General features: G+C 62.6%; 3 protein-coding genes across 7 annotated transcripts in view; 2 read left to right on the forward strand and 1 right to left on the reverse strand.

Annotated features, from left to right (window-relative positions):
* The window catches only part of HAUS7 (HAUS augmin like complex subunit 7), a 50931-nt gene that overhangs the window by 31720 nt on the left and 1102 nt on the right, over positions 1 to 18109 (reverse strand). The gene's annotated exons all lie outside the window — the stretch shown is intronic.
* On the forward strand, positions 2688 to 7183 carry LOC129024236 (extracellular matrix protein 2-like). 2 transcript variants are annotated; one of them, XM_063660237.1, is made up of 7 exons: positions 2688 to 2810; positions 4339 to 4764; positions 5104 to 5391; positions 5553 to 5668; positions 6071 to 6203; positions 6459 to 6823; positions 7044 to 7183. In XM_063660237.1, the coding sequence occupies exons 2-6, from the start codon at positions 4596 to 4598 to the stop codon at positions 6557 to 6559; spliced, it is 807 nt and encodes a 268-aa protein (XP_063516307.1). In that variant the 5' UTR covers positions 2688 to 2810; positions 4339 to 4595; the 3' UTR covers positions 6560 to 6823; positions 7044 to 7183. The 2 variants fall into 2 exon arrangements, with proteins under 2 accessions (XP_063516307.1, XP_054327054.2); XM_054471079.2 differs by lacking the exon at positions 2688 to 2810 and having other exon boundaries at positions 3795 to 4764.
* On the forward strand, positions 7455 to 10812 carry LOC129024636 (extracellular matrix protein 2-like). The gene is made up of 2 exons (XM_054471799.2): positions 7455 to 9833; positions 10378 to 10812. Exons 1-2 carry the CDS (start codon positions 9637 to 9639, stop codon positions 10556 to 10558), a joined length of 378 nt encoding a protein of 125 aa, XP_054327774.1. The 5' UTR covers positions 7455 to 9636; the 3' UTR covers positions 10559 to 10812.

Below are 18109 nucleotides of genomic sequence, written 5' to 3' on the forward strand. Positions count from 1 at the left end.
ACTGGCCATCCCTCTTTTTCGGAGGGCTCTTTCTGCGGCTTTCTGCGCGGCCATGGCCTCTTCACTCACGCCTCTGCCCAAATATCACTTTCTCACAGTCCTCACCTGATCCCCTGTCAGTGAGCAAAGAATCCACTCTCCAATCCTCGTTGATGACAGCCTTGAGGGACAAACAGCATTGCTTTGGCATCCTCCAGACTACCAATCTGAGTCCCAGCTTGTAGAGGGTCCCAGCCTGTATGTGTGTGCATGAGTGTGTGAAGAGTGGGCTACACGGAAGGGAAGGGGGAGGAGGACAAGCGACAGGAGTCCCTTCCTTGACCTTAGAATCCTGGGATTGTACAACTAGAAGCGACCTTGATCATGTAATCCAGCTTCTCTAGGCCCCTTCTGGCTCTCAGATTCTAGAACTTTCTAAGGAGCCTGTTTCCACCATACTGAGATGAGGAGACTGGGGCACTGAGGAGGGAAGCTTGTTCCTGACGTCACATGGCCAGTCCGTCCATGGCAGAACAGGGAGCCCAGAGCTCTTTCCAGCAACCCTCGGGCTGCATCCCTGGTTCCTGGAAAATCCCAACAGCCCTCCCACCCTCTGCTCCAGACACCGGGCTCAGGATTACTGTTGGCTTGGGGCCTGCCTGTCTCAGCACAAGTCCATCAGTGAGCTCTTGGGCGGCGGGGAGGGCAAGGCAGAAACTTGCCAGGAGCCTCTGGCTCTGCTGAGCCCCTGAAGGCTGGCTCTGCTCCATGGGGGTTCCTTCAAGGTCCCCACAATGGCCGGGTCCTGGGACTGGACAGAGTGGGCAGCAGGAGTACCACTCCCCAGGGGCCCACCCAGGTCAGCCACCAGGCTCCCAACCAGGGGAAGGGCAGCGAGGCCAGGCGTCCATGGGAGCTGGGAACTGAGAGCACCCCAGGCCTCACCCTTTCCTGCCTAGGTGGGTAGGAGCGGAGTCCCTCCCTCCTCCGGGCTGGCTGTGCCAGAGAAACCTGGGAGCAGGCTTCCCCCACCCCCAGCCCAGCTAATGGGAACCAGATGGCAGGATGTTTAGTCAGCGCCTGGGGAGCCGCGCAAACAGGGGAAATGGGTAGGGGGCCAGGATTCCAGAATCCATCCCCAGGCAGGGGGAGGGGCGGAGCCGGGGTTCCCATCACCGTCCAGTCTCCCGACCCCAGGTGCTAGGCTCACCTCAGGCAGGGACCTACCCCGTTTCTCAGGCGATGCCTGGACCAGGAGGCAAGAGGACTGGCCTCTGGTATCGAGACTTGGGTGAGCCCCACTCCTTCTCTGTTCCTTCTCTGTAAAATCGGGGGTCGACTGTGCTCTGTCTTGCAGGATCCTGGGGCAAGCTTCACTTAGTCTCGGCAGCATACTTCAAGTCTGCCGTGCCCCAGTGCTACCCTGTCCCAGCTTCGGCAGCTGCCCCCAGGCAGAACACTGGCCTACAACCATCCTGTGTCACCCACAGGACGCACAAGGAGATGGTGGCCTCATCCCTGACTCCAGAGGCATTTGCTGACTCCCCAGATGGTCCCTGTCTCTGGTCTGTACGTGGCAGGGTCCAAATTCAGGTCGGAAACCAGAGCCCTAGACGGCGAGGGTGCCCTGGATATAGCAGAGGACCCCGTGTGGCTCCTACAGGGCTGTTAGCTGGAGTGGCAGCTCCTCAAGGAGCCCAGTGAAGACCCAGTTGCCAGGCCTCCTCCCCACCTTGACCAGCCCTGCACCCCTCTGGATCTCACACATTGCCCCGTTGCCCCAGGATGGAGACTCCTGCCTGATGGCCCTTGCCGGCCCCTGCCCCCCCTCCACTGCTTCCCTTCTCCCCTCCACCCAAGCCTTGCCCACAATTAACTCATTTCTTAAGATCGCTTCCAAACCGAAGTCAACGCTGGACAGGGCTGTAGGAAAAGCTTCCTCAATACTGGCCCTGAAGAGCCGAGCCAGCGGTGAGATCAGTCCTCTCTGCCAGCCCCCGCCTGCCTGCCCCCCCAAACCCTGGCTCCCACAGCAGAACCCGGGGTTGGGGCTGCAGGGACACCCGGGTTGGAGCAGGGACTTCCGGCCGCCCTCTGAAGGTGGTGGGCTCTAGGAACTGGAGCCAGACACCCCCTTATTTGCCCCTCACTCCACCACATGCCCCTGTGGCCCCACCCAGCAGTCCCCTCATGGAGCCCAGCCTATTTTCCACCTCATGTCATCCTGACCCACAGGTGCCCCTCTGACCAAGAGGATGCGTGCAGCTTAGGCACATCAGAGACCCCAGACTGTTGGCCAAGAAGTCTGGGGGGGCCCGGTGACATGGCTTCACCCAGGCAGTGCCTGGAACACCCATGCTCCTCTGTAGGGAGTCAGGACAGCCACAGAACGTCAACTCTGCCCCCTACCCCATTTTACAGAGGAGAAGGTAGAGACCTGGAGGGCAAGCAGAGGAACCAGGAGCCAGCCCAGCCCGAGGCACACCCACGCCCAAGCAGCACTGGGGTCTCAGGCGCGGGAGGCATACCCTGCACTGTGCCCACAAATTCTATTTCCTCTGGAACCTGGAGGCCTCCACACTGCTGCCCACGGCAGAAGCCCACGGCCTTGGCACCCACCCCCTCTCCCTTCACAGCCATGGATGCGGTGCCCAGCAGCTTGCGGTGGCCGACCGGCTCTGTGGTGGGCCTCTCAGGCCTGCCACGTGTGAGACAGAAGCCCCATTCATGGAGGCCACTGGGCCAGAGCCAGCGGAGAATCAATGCCGGCCTCACAGCAAAAGGGCAGGACCGCCCGGTCTGAGGAAAGGGCAATCTGTCTTTCTCTTCAGGTGGGAGCAGTGCACGTTGTGGGGAGTTGGGGGCAAGGTCTGGGGAGGCGTTCGCTGGACAGAAGGGGGGCCTTCCCAGGGCAGGGCTGGGGTGGGCAGGGAAGGCTCCAAGTGCCGCAGCCAGGGCCAGGAGCTCAGGGAGCAAGACCAACTTGTGCCGTCCGCCATTGTCCTGCCGTGGCCACCACCGTACCTCTCCCAGCTCTCCTTCCCTCCATGGCGGCCAAGAGGAGTGTGTGCTGCTCCCCATCCCGGCACTGTGGGCGGGGTGCTGCTCAGGAGGGGCCCCACCAACCCCCATGGGCTTGGCTACCCTGCAGCTGCTGCCCAGCCCTCCAGGGGCCCCCGACGGTGAGTAGCTGGCACCAGCAGGAAGAAGACTGCCGCAGGCTGCCCACCTCAGGCCCACTTTGGGTACTCAGGCAGGGCTGCAAAGGGCCCATGGCCCTGAGAGAGCCCTCCCTGGAGGGCGAGGGGTGCGTGCAGAGTCTAGGGGCGAGGGAGGGAACAGGCCTTCCTAGGAGCGGGCGCTACAGTGAGGCTGAGAGTGGGTCGGGGTGTGCTGGGGAGGAGTTGCTGTGGCTGCCCCAGTGCCTCCTGAGACAGGAAGAATCTCTGGAGGCTGGAAATATAGGGCTTGGGGGTGAAGTGGGGTCGCTGGCAGCGAGGGGCTCGAGGGGCCCGAGGACACGGGCTATGAGTGTGGCCTTTGTCTTATAGGCCAGTGGTTGTAGCCACACTTGGTGGCCCTGCCCCAGGCTTGGGGGTAGGGCAGGAGGGGCCAGGCGGGTGGGTATGGCCCCCACCCCTGCAGACAGAGCGGTGCCCCCCATGGTTGGCCCTGGTTAAGGAGGAGCTGCTCCATAGAGGACGGGAGGCATTGGGGTTATCAACATTCCTCCAAAGTGGCTGACAGACCCCTTGAGGTGGCCCCCGGGCTTGCCTAATCCCCAACAAACCCCCTGTAGCAGACACTGGGGCTTTCACCTCTAAAAGCAAATTGTGCCAGGTAGCAGCGACCCCTTCATCTCCCCAGAAGCTGTCCCTAGAAAGCACGTGTGAGGTCCTTGCTCACCAATGGGTATGGGGCAAAGGGGATGCTGGGGAAACGCCCTACCCCCCACCCTTGGGACACACTGGGGAAGTGAGGGGAGGTGGGACCCAAGGTCCCTTGAGCAGCCCAAGGCTTTCTACCCAGGGCTGCTGAAGCTCCCCTGGGCCCAACCACCGGTCCAACCCCTGGGCCCAACCTATAGGCCCAGCCCCTTAGTTCTAATGGGCCTAGAGCGCGCCCCCGCAGTGGGGAGCTGTGTAAGTTCTGAGAGGCAGTCTGGGTTACTGGCCCCAGGGGCTGCTGGCCTGCTGCTGACGGTGGGGACACACTGTTCTCTCACCAGTGCTCCTCAGGAGGTAAGGGAAAGGCGGGGGGAGGCCTGGGTAAAGAGGAAGGGCGATGGGCTGGCTAGCAGCTGGCAGCCCCTTGGGGAAAGGAGGCAAGGCCCCCAGCCCACACTGGCTCCTTCCGCAGGTCAGCTGCAGCCCATCCCTGGCATCGGCCACCCAGACAAGCCTGAGGCCGGGAAGCTGGACCAGCTGCGGTCTCAGCCCACCCCGAAGCAGGGAGCTCAAGGAACACCCACCCAGTCCCCCTCCACTGGCTGGAAAGCGCCTCCCAGGCCAGGGCTGGCCCTGAGGAAGGAGTCACCCCCAGTGACCTCGGAGCAGGAGCAGGGTCACAACAAGGGCCTGGTCACTGAGTGGGCTCAGCCCCAGGCCACAGCTGCCATGAGGGCTGAGGCAGGGAAGCCCGGGGCCCTGAAGCTCAGGCCCTGGCAGGCCGGCAGGGACCCTCAAGCTCAAGAGGGGGCAGCAGTCACCGAGGAGGACCAGGGCCAGAGGACAGGAAGCCGGGAAGACAAGGGAAGGGGCCTGAAACCCAGGAGGCCCCCTAAAGGTGAGAACTGGCCAGGACAGGCGGCCTTCAGGTGAGGCCTGGGGCCTGCTGGGGCTGACAGGACCACGCATGAGTTTGGCCACCCAGACACTGCCCCGTTCCCAGTGCCCTCGTGTGCGGAGTGGGAGGGAAGCCCTCCAAAGTCACGTCCCCTCCCCAGCCTCAGAGTCCCCATTTGGGCCTTTGCCCTTGGTGCCAAGGGGAGGGGTCCCAGTAACCTGTCGCTCCAACCCAGTCTGGCTGAGTCACTGGCAGGCCCTGGGAGCCTCAGGCAAGCCCCTGTTCCTCAGTAGGCCCCTGTTGCTTGTGACCCAGCAGGGGCTGTCTCTCTTCCTCCAGGGACCTCCCATCAACCTGGGCCGAGGATCCGGCGCCCACAGAAGGACCGCAGCCGAGGCCGGGATGGCGGCGGCAGCACCTCCAAGACCCCAGGCCGTGGGTGGAAAAGACCAGGAAGCACACATGGGCACAGGCACAGGCACGCAGACCTGGGCACCACCCAGCAGGCCATGCCCTCTCTGCCAGCCTCGTGCCTCCTGGCCCAGGCAGTCATCACCTGTGGCAATGTCAAGATGAAGCATGTCCCTGCCCTGACCGACCCTGGTCTGACCACACGCTACGTGGCAGGTGGGTGGCCTCCTCCCCCCACACCCACCCCTGCGGCAGGGGTGAGAAGGCCGAGACCTGGGCTCCCACCCTGGCTCCCCTGAGCAGCCCTGTCTGGTGTGGGAGGTACAGAGTGGTAGCGGGCAGGGGGCAGAGAATATGTCTGCCCCGTGTGCGCACAGAGAATGAAATTGTCAAGATCCCAGCCCACACGTTCCTGGGGCTGCCCAACCTGGAGTGGCTGGATCTCAGCAAGAACAAGCTGGACCCCCGAGGCCTGCACCCCCATGCCTTCAAGGTATGCTGTGGCCCATTCACCTGCTTCCAGGGGGCCGGGGCTGGGGCTGGGGCTGGCAGGTCCCAGATGACGCGAGGCATCCATTCACTGCAGGGTGGAGCTGCTTAGGGGGTAAGGCCTGGAGGAGGTACTGCAGAGAGCACCCAGTATGGTGGGCTTCCACAATTTGGTGTGATGTGTTCCATCGCTGGGAGTAGGGGGAGCAGCACAGGCCCGCAGGCCCTGTATAGGAGCAAACATAAACCTTCCCAGACAGGCCCGGATTCAGTGGGAACTAGGAAGCCATGATGCCACCAACAGAGTGCCCTTGGTCAGGATGGGCCCAAAGCCATGTCCAGGAAGGCCTGTGCCCCGACCAGCAGGCCCCCAACCCCAGCCCACTTATTCCCCACGACCCCCCAGAATCTGATGCGGCTGAAGCGGCTGAACCTGGATGGGAACTCGCTGACCACAGTCCCGGCCCTACCTGCCTCCCTGCAGGAGCTCAAACTCAACGACAACCTCCTGCAGGGCCTGCAACGCAGCAGCTTCCGTGGTGCGGGCGAGTTCCAGGGGCAGGGACCGAGGGGGCCAGGCCTGGGCAGGTGCTCCCCCCAGGACAGGGGCTGGCAAGGGGTGGGTCTGCCCTCTAGGAGGCACACTCGGGAGAGTGCCCAGGGCAGCCTGGCCGGAACACAGAGGAGACTGCCAGCCTGGGTAAGGGGCCCTGGCCTCTAGGGGCAGCCAGGGGTTCTGGAGCTACCGCGAGGAGCTCTGCAATGGCTCGCCGCACCCCTCTGCCCGCCTGCAGGGCTCAGCCAGCTGCTGACGCCGGAGGTGGAAGGGAACCAGCTGCGTGACAGGGACATCTCCCCCTGGCCTTCCAGCCCCTCTGCAGCCTGCTCTATCTGAGGCTGGACCGGAACCGGCTGCGGACCATCCCACGCGGCCTGCCGTCCTCCCTGCAGTCACGCGGCCTGCCGTCCTCCCTGCAGTTGAGCTGGAGCCCCCAGGATGGGGAGGCAACACTGTTACCGTCAAACAACCCCGCCTCTGTTTCTGCTGAGGGGGCGTGGAGCAGCCCATAGGCTTCAGGCCTCTCCTCAGCTTGACCTAACCTTCCAGAAGCCCACAGTGGGACCTCCTGGATGGCTCTGCACCCTTTGGGGTCTCTGAGTAAGGCCCATACCCTCTCTCTGGACCATACAGTCCCCTGAAAATCCACCCCTGCCATGGGCCTGAGAGTGGCAGAGACTGGCACCTGAGTTGCACAGACATGGCTGGGTGGAAGGGGGCAGTGCTGGCAGAGAATGGGGACAGCCAGAGTTGGAGCCTGACCAGGTGGCCAACAACTGGCAGGTGGGCCCCTCACCCCGACCCCTGACCCCGACCCTAGGAGCTGCACCTGGGCACCAACCTCATCGAGGAGGTGGCGGAGGGCGCACTGAGCCACATCCACAGTCTCAGCGTGCTGGTGCTCAGCCACAACCGGCTTCAAGAGCACCGGCTGGCACCCCGAGCCCGGATCCATCTCCCGTGAGTGGCAGCCCTAGAGCTTCGCCCCAGTGGGCATTCGGAAGCAGAGAGCAAGGATGGCCCAGAGCAGCCCCGAGAGGCAGGTGGGGAAGGCGGAGAGGGCAATGCTGAGCCACGGAGCCCCAGAGAGGGCCAGGAGGCAGGGGGCTCCAGGGGAGGACTTGTTCCTTGGGCCTGGTCTTCAGTGGGTCACTGGGGTCACCTCCCTCCCTGCTTAGGTTAGCCTGGGCCCTCAGTCACCACAGACTCTTCCAAGATATTGCTTGCAAGCTTGCAAGGCCTTCCTTCTGTCCCTGCCACGCAGCAGAATTCCCCTTGCCCTCCCGTGCCTAGGCCTGCCCTGCCGGCCCCCAGGAAGCTCACCTGGGAGGTGCCACGGGCCTGGATGGAGGGCAGCAAGTGGTGGGGAGAGCTGGCCCGACGATGGGTGCAGTTAGGAGGTGACAGGGGCAGGAAGAAGCACGGAAGGGCTGGGGGCACAGGAAAGTGGGGAAGAGAAGTGCATGCATGTCCTGGGGCTGCCATCACTGAGTGCCACAAACTGAGTGGCACTTCAAACAACAGAAATAAACTCTCTCACTTGCAGACGCCAGAAGTCTGCAATCTAGATGTTAGGGGGCCGCGCTCCCTCCGGAGGCCTAGGATGGGATCCTTCCTGCCTCTCCCGGCTTCAGAGGGCTCCAGGTGTTCCTGGGCTTGTGGCTGCACGTGGCCGTCTCGCCTGCATGTCTCTCTCTGTCTCGTCTTCTCTCTTCTGTCTCTCAAAAGCACACCTGTCATGGGAGCGGGGCCCACCCGGGGAACCCAGATGAGCTCAACTCGACATCCTCCCCTGCAATCCTTACATCTGCAAATAAGGCCACATTCACAGGTTCTGGTGGACATAGGTTCTGGGGGCCACTCTTCACCTCATTCCAAGAAAAGGGCAATTCCCTGGATCTGGTTGGGACAGCTAGGTAGGGATGCTGGCACACAGGCCACTCACGGAGACCAGATGCTGTAGGGCTGTGGGAGTCGGGCTAGGGAGTCAGGACACGGTCCTGGGAACAGCGGGGAGGGCTGGCGGAGGCCGGGTGCCAGGCGAGAGGCTGAGGAGGGCCTGATGACCACCAAGGCAGGGTGGGGCCTCAGTGGGGAGGGAGGCAGGGGTCGACAGACAGTCTGACCCGCCATTCCAGGGACCAGAGCTTCCCGCCCTGCATCCTCGCGTTCCAGGAAAAAGTTACCAGGACGTTTGGGTTTAATTATTCCTTTTTCCTCTCCCCCACTTGCCAAGGGGGCAAAGGAAAGCAGACAGCAGCCTGGGAGGGGCTGCCCGGCCGCTATTCCCCTCCCGCCGCGAGGCCTGGGCAGGGGGCTGGCTGCCAGTCAAGCCCCAGCTGCCTCAGCCCCGGCCTCTCCTGGACTCTGGCGCCGCCCATCTCTTTTCGGGCTGGTGGAAAAGGAGGGGACCGAGAGGCACAGGAGCAGCCCAAAAGGCTGACCCTAGCCACGGGGGCTGAGGGCGTTGCCAAGAGAAGCCTTCCCTGTTCCCTCTCTCCATGTTCTTACCCATTCCAGAAGCCTCACCACCCTCTGCCCTTGCACACCTGCATGGCCACAGGGACCAGGGGTTCCTGCTGCTGGGGTCAGGGCCTCAAGGAGTCAGGTGTCCACCATGGAGCGACCGGGGGCTCCCAGCTGAAGGTGGCAGCCTGAACGCCACTATCGGACAGCGAGGGCTGTGTGACCTCCCAGGGTCCCCCAGCCCTAACCGTTGTGGAGCCTGATCTTTTTCTCCCTACACATCTAGCTTCTACACATCTGAGAATAAGACTGGGAGAGGCAGGATGAGGGCAAGAGAGTGGCAGGGACAGAGGAGAGGGCTTCGAGGCTGAGGACCGGCAGGGGCAGAGAGTTCCCCTGCCCCACTTTTCCCCTAGATTTTAGGCGTCACCCGCTGAGCTCTGTCAGGTGTCAGTATTAGGAGACAGGAGACCCTGAGGCAACACCTGGAGGGAAGGAAGTGAGTGGGAGGACAGTTCCTCGGCCTCCACAATGACAGCAGGCATCGCTAGCCCTGCAGGGAGCAAGGAAGGCCCCCACCCAGATCCTCTAATCCCTGGGCCTTGGGGGACAGAGGAGGACATAAACCCACACAGGGCCTGGCCTGACTCACACAGGAGTTGCGAGAGTCCCAGCTGTTGAGAGTTCGGGTTGCGGCTGCCATCTTGGAGTGAATCCCCACGCTCGTCTTGGGAGTGTGGGGCTGCAGCCCCTGGAGCTCCCCTCTAGGAGTTGCCAGCTGTCAGCTCCCTCTGCCCCTGTGTGCCCCGCCCCACAGGAAGCTGGAGACCCTTGACCTGTCCTACAACCGGCTGGTGCACGTGCCCTCCTTCCTGCCGCGGGGCCTGAGGCGCCTGACGCTGCACCACAACCACATCGAGCGCATCCCTGGCTACGCGTTCGCGCACATGAAGCCAGGCCTAGAGTTCCTGCACCTGTCCCACAACAGGCTGCAGGCTGACGGCATCCACAGCGTGTCCTTCCTGGGCCTGCGCGCCTCGCTGGCAGAGCTGCTCCTGGATCATAACCAGCTGCAGGCCATCCCACGCGGCCTCCTGGGCCTCAAGGGACTGCAGGTGCCGGGCCTGAGCCACAACAGGATCAGGTAGGGCCCCCCTCCTCGTCCCCACACCTGCGGCCGTCTCCACCCCCGCACCCCTGCCAGCACACAGAGGAAGAGGTACCCTGAGGCCAGGAGGCCCTGCCTTCTGGCTGGGCTAGGACAGGCTGGGCTAGGACAGCCTGTGGGCTCCTTACCCACAGGCTGCAGAGGCCGAGGGCAGGAGTCGGGGTTCATCCACCCTCCCCCAATCCAGCCATCCACCCATCTTGGTTGCCATGATGGAGGCTGTGCCCAGTGGCTGGCAGGCCTGGAAAGCCAAGGGCAGGCAGTGGCCGGATGCTGGCAGGGCTCCAGCCCGGAGCGACAAGGGCTGGGACTGGGGGCCTGGCACTGAGCCTCGAGTTGGGAGGGGGCCAGGAGGCCGCAGTGGTCTCTGAAGCCCGCCATCACTCCTCCACAGTTCCGACTTTGTGGCTCGGTCTTACTGCTTCTCTCAGGGCAGGGGTCTCTGTCTCTTCTTGAATGATGCCTACCCCTTCTTTCCGGGGTCTCCTCTCCCCTGCTCTGCCCCACTCCTCCCTTGCAGACAAGTGCCCTTGAATTCCATCTGTGACACGCGCGTGGCCCAGGACTCCAACCTTATCTCCACACACCTGGAGAACAACCTCATTGACCGGCACCGCATCCCGCCCACTGCCTTCTCCTGCATCCGAGCCTATCACAGCGTGGTCCTCCAGCCCCAGCGGGGGGAGGAGAAGGGCTCCTAGCCCCGCCTGCCGCCTTCCTCCAGCACACACTCTGCTTCTCGAGGGGGTGGAGGGGCAGGCTGAGCTGTGCTTGGCCTTTGCACCACTGGGAGAAAGGTCTAGAAGACCCCACTGCTTCCAGTGCACCCACTTCCCATTGACCGGTGAGGCCCTTTCACTTAGCAAATGGCCCAGGGGCGAAAGGTGGCACTGGTTTGTACTTGAAGATAATAAATGCAGCTTGGGCAGGCTCGCCAGCTAGCCTCCCTCCCTCCAGGAGCTACGCTGCATGTCCTGGCTATGCCATGTCCGTGCGGTTCCTGGGCCGCACCTGAGACTGTCAGCAAAGAGATTCAGAGGGCTTGGGTCCCACAGCTTCTCTGAGAGCCTCCCCATCCCCACCCGGCCTCACCAGGGTCCTGAAGTCCTTGCTCGGTCCCAAGCCATCAAGGGGCCAGGCTCCCTGCCCTTGCTTGGGGCAGCATCTGCACCTGATCCCTCTCATCCCTGTCCTGGGCCTGGACCCAAAGAGGTGGGCTTGGCTGGCAGAGCAGGAGGGTGTAGAGGTTCAGGGCACGTGCCATTGGTTCTAGAGCCACCCACACCTGCACTGAGGCCTGGGGCAGGGGCTGGTGACCACCGCACAGTGGCACCTCTTGGGAAGCCCCTTCGCCTCTCCCTTGACACCTCCCCCCCATCCCTGGCCCCAGAACCCTCATCCCAGCACCCAACATGGACACCCACCTGCAAGAGAGGTCCCCAGGGCCCCACCCTCAGCTCACAGATGAGTAACTTGCCCAGGGATGTATGGCTGGCTCACTGTAAGACCAGGCTGTGCCCCTCTCTGACCTGGTGCCAGGGAAGGGTGGGGAGTGAGCATGTGGTCTGTGCAAAGCCAAGCCCCGCCCTGAGCACTGGGCAGGGACCACCCCTGGCCAGAGTTTCTGACTGTCTGCCTGAGCGAGGCCAGCCCTCCATGTTGACCTCCCCATGTGCCAGGAGTCCCTGGGAAGTGACAACTCAGCCCTGCCGAGCCCTGAAGACAGACTGGCCAGATATGCTGGTGGAGACACTGGGTCTGTGGAGCCCTTGAAAGCCACTGAGGCCATTGCCCCATTGGCCTGCCTGAGCGAGGGGGCCCCTGGGAACCGGATGGGGCTCCTGGGACAGCCTCCACAGCTCTCTAGGCCTCCAGGCCCTGTGCCGGGAAGGGATAGGGACAAAGGGTCACAACCAGCAGGGAACACGACAGCCACTGCCCTGGGGTGGGGCTCACAGAGACAGCCAGGTGACAGGCCTGGAGGATGCCGCAGGAGAGGGCCCAGCAGAGACACAGCCCAGCCCCAAGGAGCGCATGGCTCCGTCCCTGCCCTCTGTCCCTCTAACTTGCGAGCCTCCAGCATGCCCCTCTGGCCCTTGCTATCCCACCCCATCACCTCAGCATCCCCATCTCGATCTGGGCACGGCCTTCCTATCCCCCGGCCTTCCTCCACCCTGGCGGGGCCACCCCTCTCCTTGCCCTCTGCCTCCGGGCTGCTGGATGTGGGTGGAGCAGAGGAGGAAGGGTACAGGGTGTCCGCTGCAAGGACCTCGCCCCGCCATCAGCTCTGCCTAGGACCGGGGCCTGGGAACTGAGTGTCGCCTTGCTCCCGTTCCGTGGCCGATTCCCCCTACCCCTGCCCCCACCCCTGAGTTCTCAGTGGAGAAAGCGCCAGACTGTGGCGGGGGCGGGAGAGGCCTGGGAAGCTGTGGGCTGTTTGCTTTGGACTCATCCCGGCATTCCTTCTCCTCCAGCTGGCCCCTCAGATATGGCACTTCCTGTATGGGCTGGGTCAGAGGTCAGCAGCCCTCGAGGCGCTGGCCCCACTCTCCCAGCTCTCACGACCCCTCCTCCCCGCCTGGCCGCCCTAGTCCCTGCGCCTCTTGCTCAGGTCATCCTGCAGCCCCCACCTTCTCGCAGTCCCAGAGGTCAGGCCCGGGAGGCACAGGAAGTGCAGGCTGGGTGAGTCCCCAACATCTCCTGCCCACTTCTTACCACTGCCCAACAGATGAAGCAAGTGGGGAGGAGAAGGGGAGGGGCCCCTCAGCTGCAGGAGGGCAGGGGCCGGGCGAGCCACCCACAAGTGGTTAATTCCACTTCTCAGAGCCTCGGCGGGGGCTGATCCTCCTGTGACCTTCCCGACTGGGGAGGCAGGGGACTCGCATTCGGGAGATGTACCTGCGGGCTCTTGGGGTCGTCACCTGGCCAAGGGAGAAGCTGGGCTGCAGCCGACCCCACAGGCCCGGCCAGGCCTCAGCCAGCCTGCATTCCTAGATGGGGCAAAGGAACTGGGCCTTTATTTCCCCCTCATGACTGGGACAAGGGTGCTGTTTTCAGCCCAGGGGATTCCCCAGAGGGCCAGGAGTTCAGGGCTGGGGGCTTCACTCCTTGGGGCTGTGGGAGGGCTGGTCAGAGTCTAGCTGGCACCGCAAGGGAATCTCTAGACAGAGCCCCAGCCCAAGAGCAAGGGCAGTCCAGCCGTGGCCCTGTACCTACCCCTCCTTCAGCACGGGCCAAGCTCCGACACCTACTCGCTCCCACCTTTGCTGTGATTACTGTGCTTCTCTTCGGGGTGGCTGCTGGCTCCATCTGAGGGTACAGCAGTGGGTGCAGCCCAGTCGGTGACCCCAAAGTGCTGGGCATCTGAGGGGACATTGTAGTGACAATTGCAATAGTGATGGCAACAGGGTAGGTGTGACCAGGGTCAGAAGGGAGGCGCTCATCAGTCCTCAGATGGGGATGGGGATGCTGAGGTGATGGGGTGGGACTGAGGGTAAGGACAGTGGGGACAGCTCACAATGCAGAAGGGTGGAGAATGGGGCGAGGAGCCATGCCCTCCCTGGGGCTGGGCCTGTGTTTCTGGCCTGAGACCTGGGTGGGACCTTGCACCTCTGCTCCGCCTCTGCCAGCTGCAGTCCCAGAAAACTGCCCATCAGCTTCCAAATTCTTCTCCAACTGCCCCTCGCCGGCCCCCCACGGGCCCACCCCTTACCTTCGCCACATTCTGTTCTGAGCCCTCCCTCCGGCCTAACACCCCCATTCACAAGCATCTCGCCTACTGTGCCACCCTCCACCCCCTACCCCCATAGTAGCTGCCACCATGGCCACACGGGGACAGTCTGGGAGATGCTAAGCTGTCTGGCCCTCAGGCCAGGTGCTATCCCACCCCATCTTCTGAGCATCTGAGCCAAAGACTGCTCCGAGCTAAAGTCAGGGCTTGGGACAGGGCCCAGCCCCTTCCCACTCCCACCAGAGCCTCCCGGTGCTGCTCCTGGGCTCTGGCCTCCCTGAGGGAAGACCACAGGGGTCCTAGGGTGCCCCTGGCCTCTGGCTCCCGGACTTCGGCTTCCAAGGCAACCCATCTTCCATCCTGTGGCCACGCCCCAGACCATGCCTCTCTAAAGATAGCTAGACGCAGGCCGGGCCTCCCCAGAGCCCCCACACAGGCCCTGAAATTACAGCCCTGGTGGCCCGGAGGGGAGAGATGCTGTGTGATTATGTCCTCAGAGGAAGGTCAAAAAAAGCTCCTGGCATGGAGAGTGCCAGCTTTCACCAGCCACACCTCGGCCATCCAGCACTGGGAAGCTTCCAGATAGTGGAGGCTCCGCTCACTCAGCACCAGCTCGCCTGCCCCGGGGCATGTTGGCACAAGCCTCCTCCATAACTGCCCCACCCCCTGAACCCAGAGGTCCCCGCGGAGCATCAGCTTCATGCCGCTTCGAGGCTGCAGGTCATCCAGAGACCCTTGAGTGGTGGCGGGGTTGCCCACTGGTGTCTGCCCCCGAGGGTGCCGACACTGGGAATGGACGAAGCCCACAGGCTAGGAGTGAGGCCCACTCAAGGCCACAAACTTGGGGCCGCTCTGGGCAGGGTCACTTGCTCAAGAGGTAACCTCGATGTGCGAGTGACATGTCCCTGGATGGGAATTTGTCCTGGAAGCTGAGGCTCCGCAAGAGCTACTCCCCAGTGACAGAGAGGCGGCCTCAGGGCACTGCCTCCTCCTCTAGAAGCTCTCCCTGCCCCCCAGTCTTGTACAGGCACATAGCACTTGTCACCTCCTTGCTTCTTGAGGGTCTTGCTGATGGTCCGGGGGTGGGAGTGCTGCCTGTCTGCCTCGCCCACTGCAGCTCTCTGTCCCAGCTCTCTCAGCTCTCCCTCTGTCTCTCTGTCCCATCCCCAAGACAGGCATGGGCCCTTCTGTTCACACCATCAGGATGGAACGGTGGGGAGGTTCGTGTCCAGGCAGAAGGGTTCAAGAAGCAGACACCCACAGAGAAGAGGGCCCACTGGACACACTTGGGGAGCAGGGCAGAGGGAGCCCAGGGCCCAGTTCTTGTTTCCAGACCCTGGAGAATCACGGAACAAGCAGCCCGCCTCTGTAGGGGACCCCTGCATAAAAGACCACCTCCCAGGCTCCTAGGCTCTGCCCTCTAGGACTCACACCACCCGCCAGTATTTCATGCCCAAATGGGACCACAGGGCTCACAGCCTGCCCTCTGGGCGCCCCCGCCCCACTTCTCTCCTGGGCCTCCCTGCTGTAGCGTTGAAGACAGGGCACAAACAGCTGCAAGCCAGCTGTGGGGGACAGGCTGCAGCTGACTCCAGGTCCTCTTCCCCACACTGGCCAAGGAGATGGCAGCTGGCTTAGATCCCTGCGCCCTGCCTCCCCTCCTCCCAGCCCCCTTCCTCCGTGGCCCTCTCCCTCCCTCAGACATGTCCTTGTCCCATCCTTCCGTTCCATGGCTGCCGCCCCACCTGCTACCTTCCAGCAGCTGTCCTGGGCGCTGTCCCGGGCAGGCTGGGTTGGCAGCTGCCTGATGAGGCCTAGACCAGAGTTAGGCTCAGAGCAGGGAGACCACAGTGTGGCCTGGGGCCCTGTGCAGGGGCAACTGCCAGGGCAGGACAGCTTTCCCTGGAAGCCTGAGCAGGCTGCCCAGGGCTGCCCTCCCCACGCAGCTGAGGGGGTCAGGCTCCTTGTCAGGTGAAGAGAGCTGAGCTCTCGGCTCCATCCGGCAGGAGAAGGGGTCCACCCGGCTGAGATGCAAGGCAAGGCTGGTGCCAGCAAGACTTTCCGGCCCTCTACAGCCTTTTGGGGGAAGTATCCCAGCTAGGGCCTAGGAGGGTCACATACAAGCCGTGCTGGAAGGGGCCGGGTTCTGTTTCCCCCACCTCCTGCGCCCTGTCTGCCGCTGGTTCCTGGGGAGCTAAGACAGCTGTGCGTCTGCCTCCTCCCCAGGAGCCCTGAGGGCCTCAGGAAATGCCTGTTCTTCCTTCCTGCCTTGCGCCCCCCGTGCCTGCCTTCCCCCTGCTTCCCCCTGCCTCCTCCCAGCCCTGAGAGGCCAGAAGGGCAGAAGGCTGCCCACCCGCCAGCTCTGCTCGCTAGCGAGGAAGCACTGTTCCTAGAGCACTTCAGCTGGGATCAAAGTACCTTCTGCGCTGCAGAGAGAGCCCAGGCCTGAGGAAGGGGGAGTGGGAGGGGGAGCAGAAGGGGAGGCCCTAGGACTGAGGTACTGCCTGGCTGGTCTGGGAGTGGCCCCCAAATTAGAGGGCCAGGCCGAGTGACTCAGTGGCCCCCGGGCCGGGCGTGCAGTTATGGCTTATTGCAGACTGCAAACCACAGATACAAGAACCTTCCAGGCACAAGGACCGTATTTATATGAGTATTGCCCCCAGAAGCAGCCCCCAACTTCAGGTAAGAGCTGCAAGGTGCATGCATAATGTGTCTCCCCCAAGCAGGGTGTCGCCTCATCGCCACTTCCAAGCCCCCTCCAGGAACATGCCTGGCTGAGACCTGAGGGTGAGGTCGGTGCAGGGCCGGACTGCAGCGCCGCCTGGCTCCCCTGTGTCTCCCCACACCCCCCGCACGTGTGCTCTTCCTTCCACCGGCAACTTCCCTCTTCCCCACTGGTCTGCTCCAGGTCACCTCCTCCAGGTAGCCCTCCCGAGCCTCTGGCACTGCGCATGGCCCTGCGCCCCCACGGTATTCAGAGCTGTTTCACCCCCACTGGGACTCCTGGAGGCTGGGGCCCTGAGTGACAGCTCCTGGGTTCTCAGTCCCCAAGCAGCGCAGGAAGGTACTGGTTACCAGCACCTTGGGCAGCAAGCATGCCTTGAGTGGGTTTCTCCTTTTTTCTGAAACGGCTTTACTGAGAGTGACTGTGCTTACTACACGATTTGCGCATTGAGCACGTACAAGGCAAGGGCTTTTATATGGTCTGTTCACAGAACTGTGCAACCATCACTCAGTCGATTGTAGAACATTTGCATCACCTCAAAAAGAAAACCCATACCTTTAGCTACCACCCCCCTAGCACCCACTGCCCACAAATCCACTTTCTGTCCCCACAGATGAGCCTATTGTGGACGTTTCAAATGAATGGAACCAGACGCTCTGCAGCCTTTTGCGACTGGCTGCTGTCACTGAGTGGAATGTTTCCAAATGCTTCTCTCTCCACCCAGACTGCTAGTCAGGCTTCACTGCCTGTCCCGCTCTCTACCGACATATTTCTCCACGAATGAGTTGGCAGTGGGGGAGGGAAAGAGGGTGGGACAAAGATGAGACCAGGCCGCCATGAGTCGGACGCTGAGGCTGGGCAAAAGGTAAAACACACAAACCTGCCGAAAGACAAGCCAGCCCCTTTGTCTGGAAAGGGCATATGTGGTCTCCAATCTCCTCATTCCAACCACGAAATCAAGAGAGAACCAGGGTTACCAGCCTGGCCCCTGGTTTCCCACATCTCTCTTCTCCCTGGCCCAGTCTAGAAGCTTCTTGCAGGCAGGTACCCCAGTTTGGTCAAGGTGCCATGTGTCCCAGGACCTGGCCAGGCCCTGAGCTGCCACTGGTGAACAGGTAGAGCTCCCCTGGGAGCATGCTCCCTAGCCTGGGACCTCCCAGACCCCACCCCCCGGCTGAGTGATGGCACTGCCAGGGGTTGAAGACCCTCAGCCCTCCACATTGTCCCCTCTCCATTGGATGCGGCCTCTCTCTAGCCACCCCTCTCCCCCTCTCTGCCCCTTCGAGCTTTTTCTCTCAATATGCAATTTTCTCTTTTGGTCTTCCGCACTCCTGGCCCCCAATTCTATTGCAGATCTGTTTCTCACTGCATCTAAACCCTTACCCCTGTGTCTCAGGAGCTGCTCTTGCTGAGGGAAGAAGGGGACACTACGGGACAGGGGGGCAGTGTTGTACTAAGGACCTGGGCTCTAGACACTGGAGGAATTGGACTCATTTGGGCCCTCAGGAAGTGGCCGAGGCTTGGTGGGGTAACCCAGTTAGCCCCGGTAAGTGACCAGCACAGGATTGAGCCCAGAGGAAGTGGCCACCCACAGAGTGGTTCTCATGTCCGAGGGGACCTGCAGGGATTGAGCAAGAAGACTGACTCGCTGGATCCTTCGTCTCTGAATCAGCTCAGGGCAGGCAAGCGGGGGAGGCCCCTGCCCCGTCCTGCCACCACCAGACGGATAGGGCCCTCTTTTTAAGGGAAGAAAGTCTGGAGTGGAAGGGAGGGTACAGGGCGCCAGGAGCCTACATG

The sequence above is a fragment of the Pongo pygmaeus genome, chromosome X (assembly GCF_028885625.2).
Source record: "Pongo pygmaeus isolate AG05252 chromosome X, NHGRI_mPonPyg2-v2.0_pri, whole genome shotgun sequence".
NCBI lineage: Eukaryota > Metazoa > Chordata > Mammalia > Primates > Hominidae > Pongo > Pongo pygmaeus.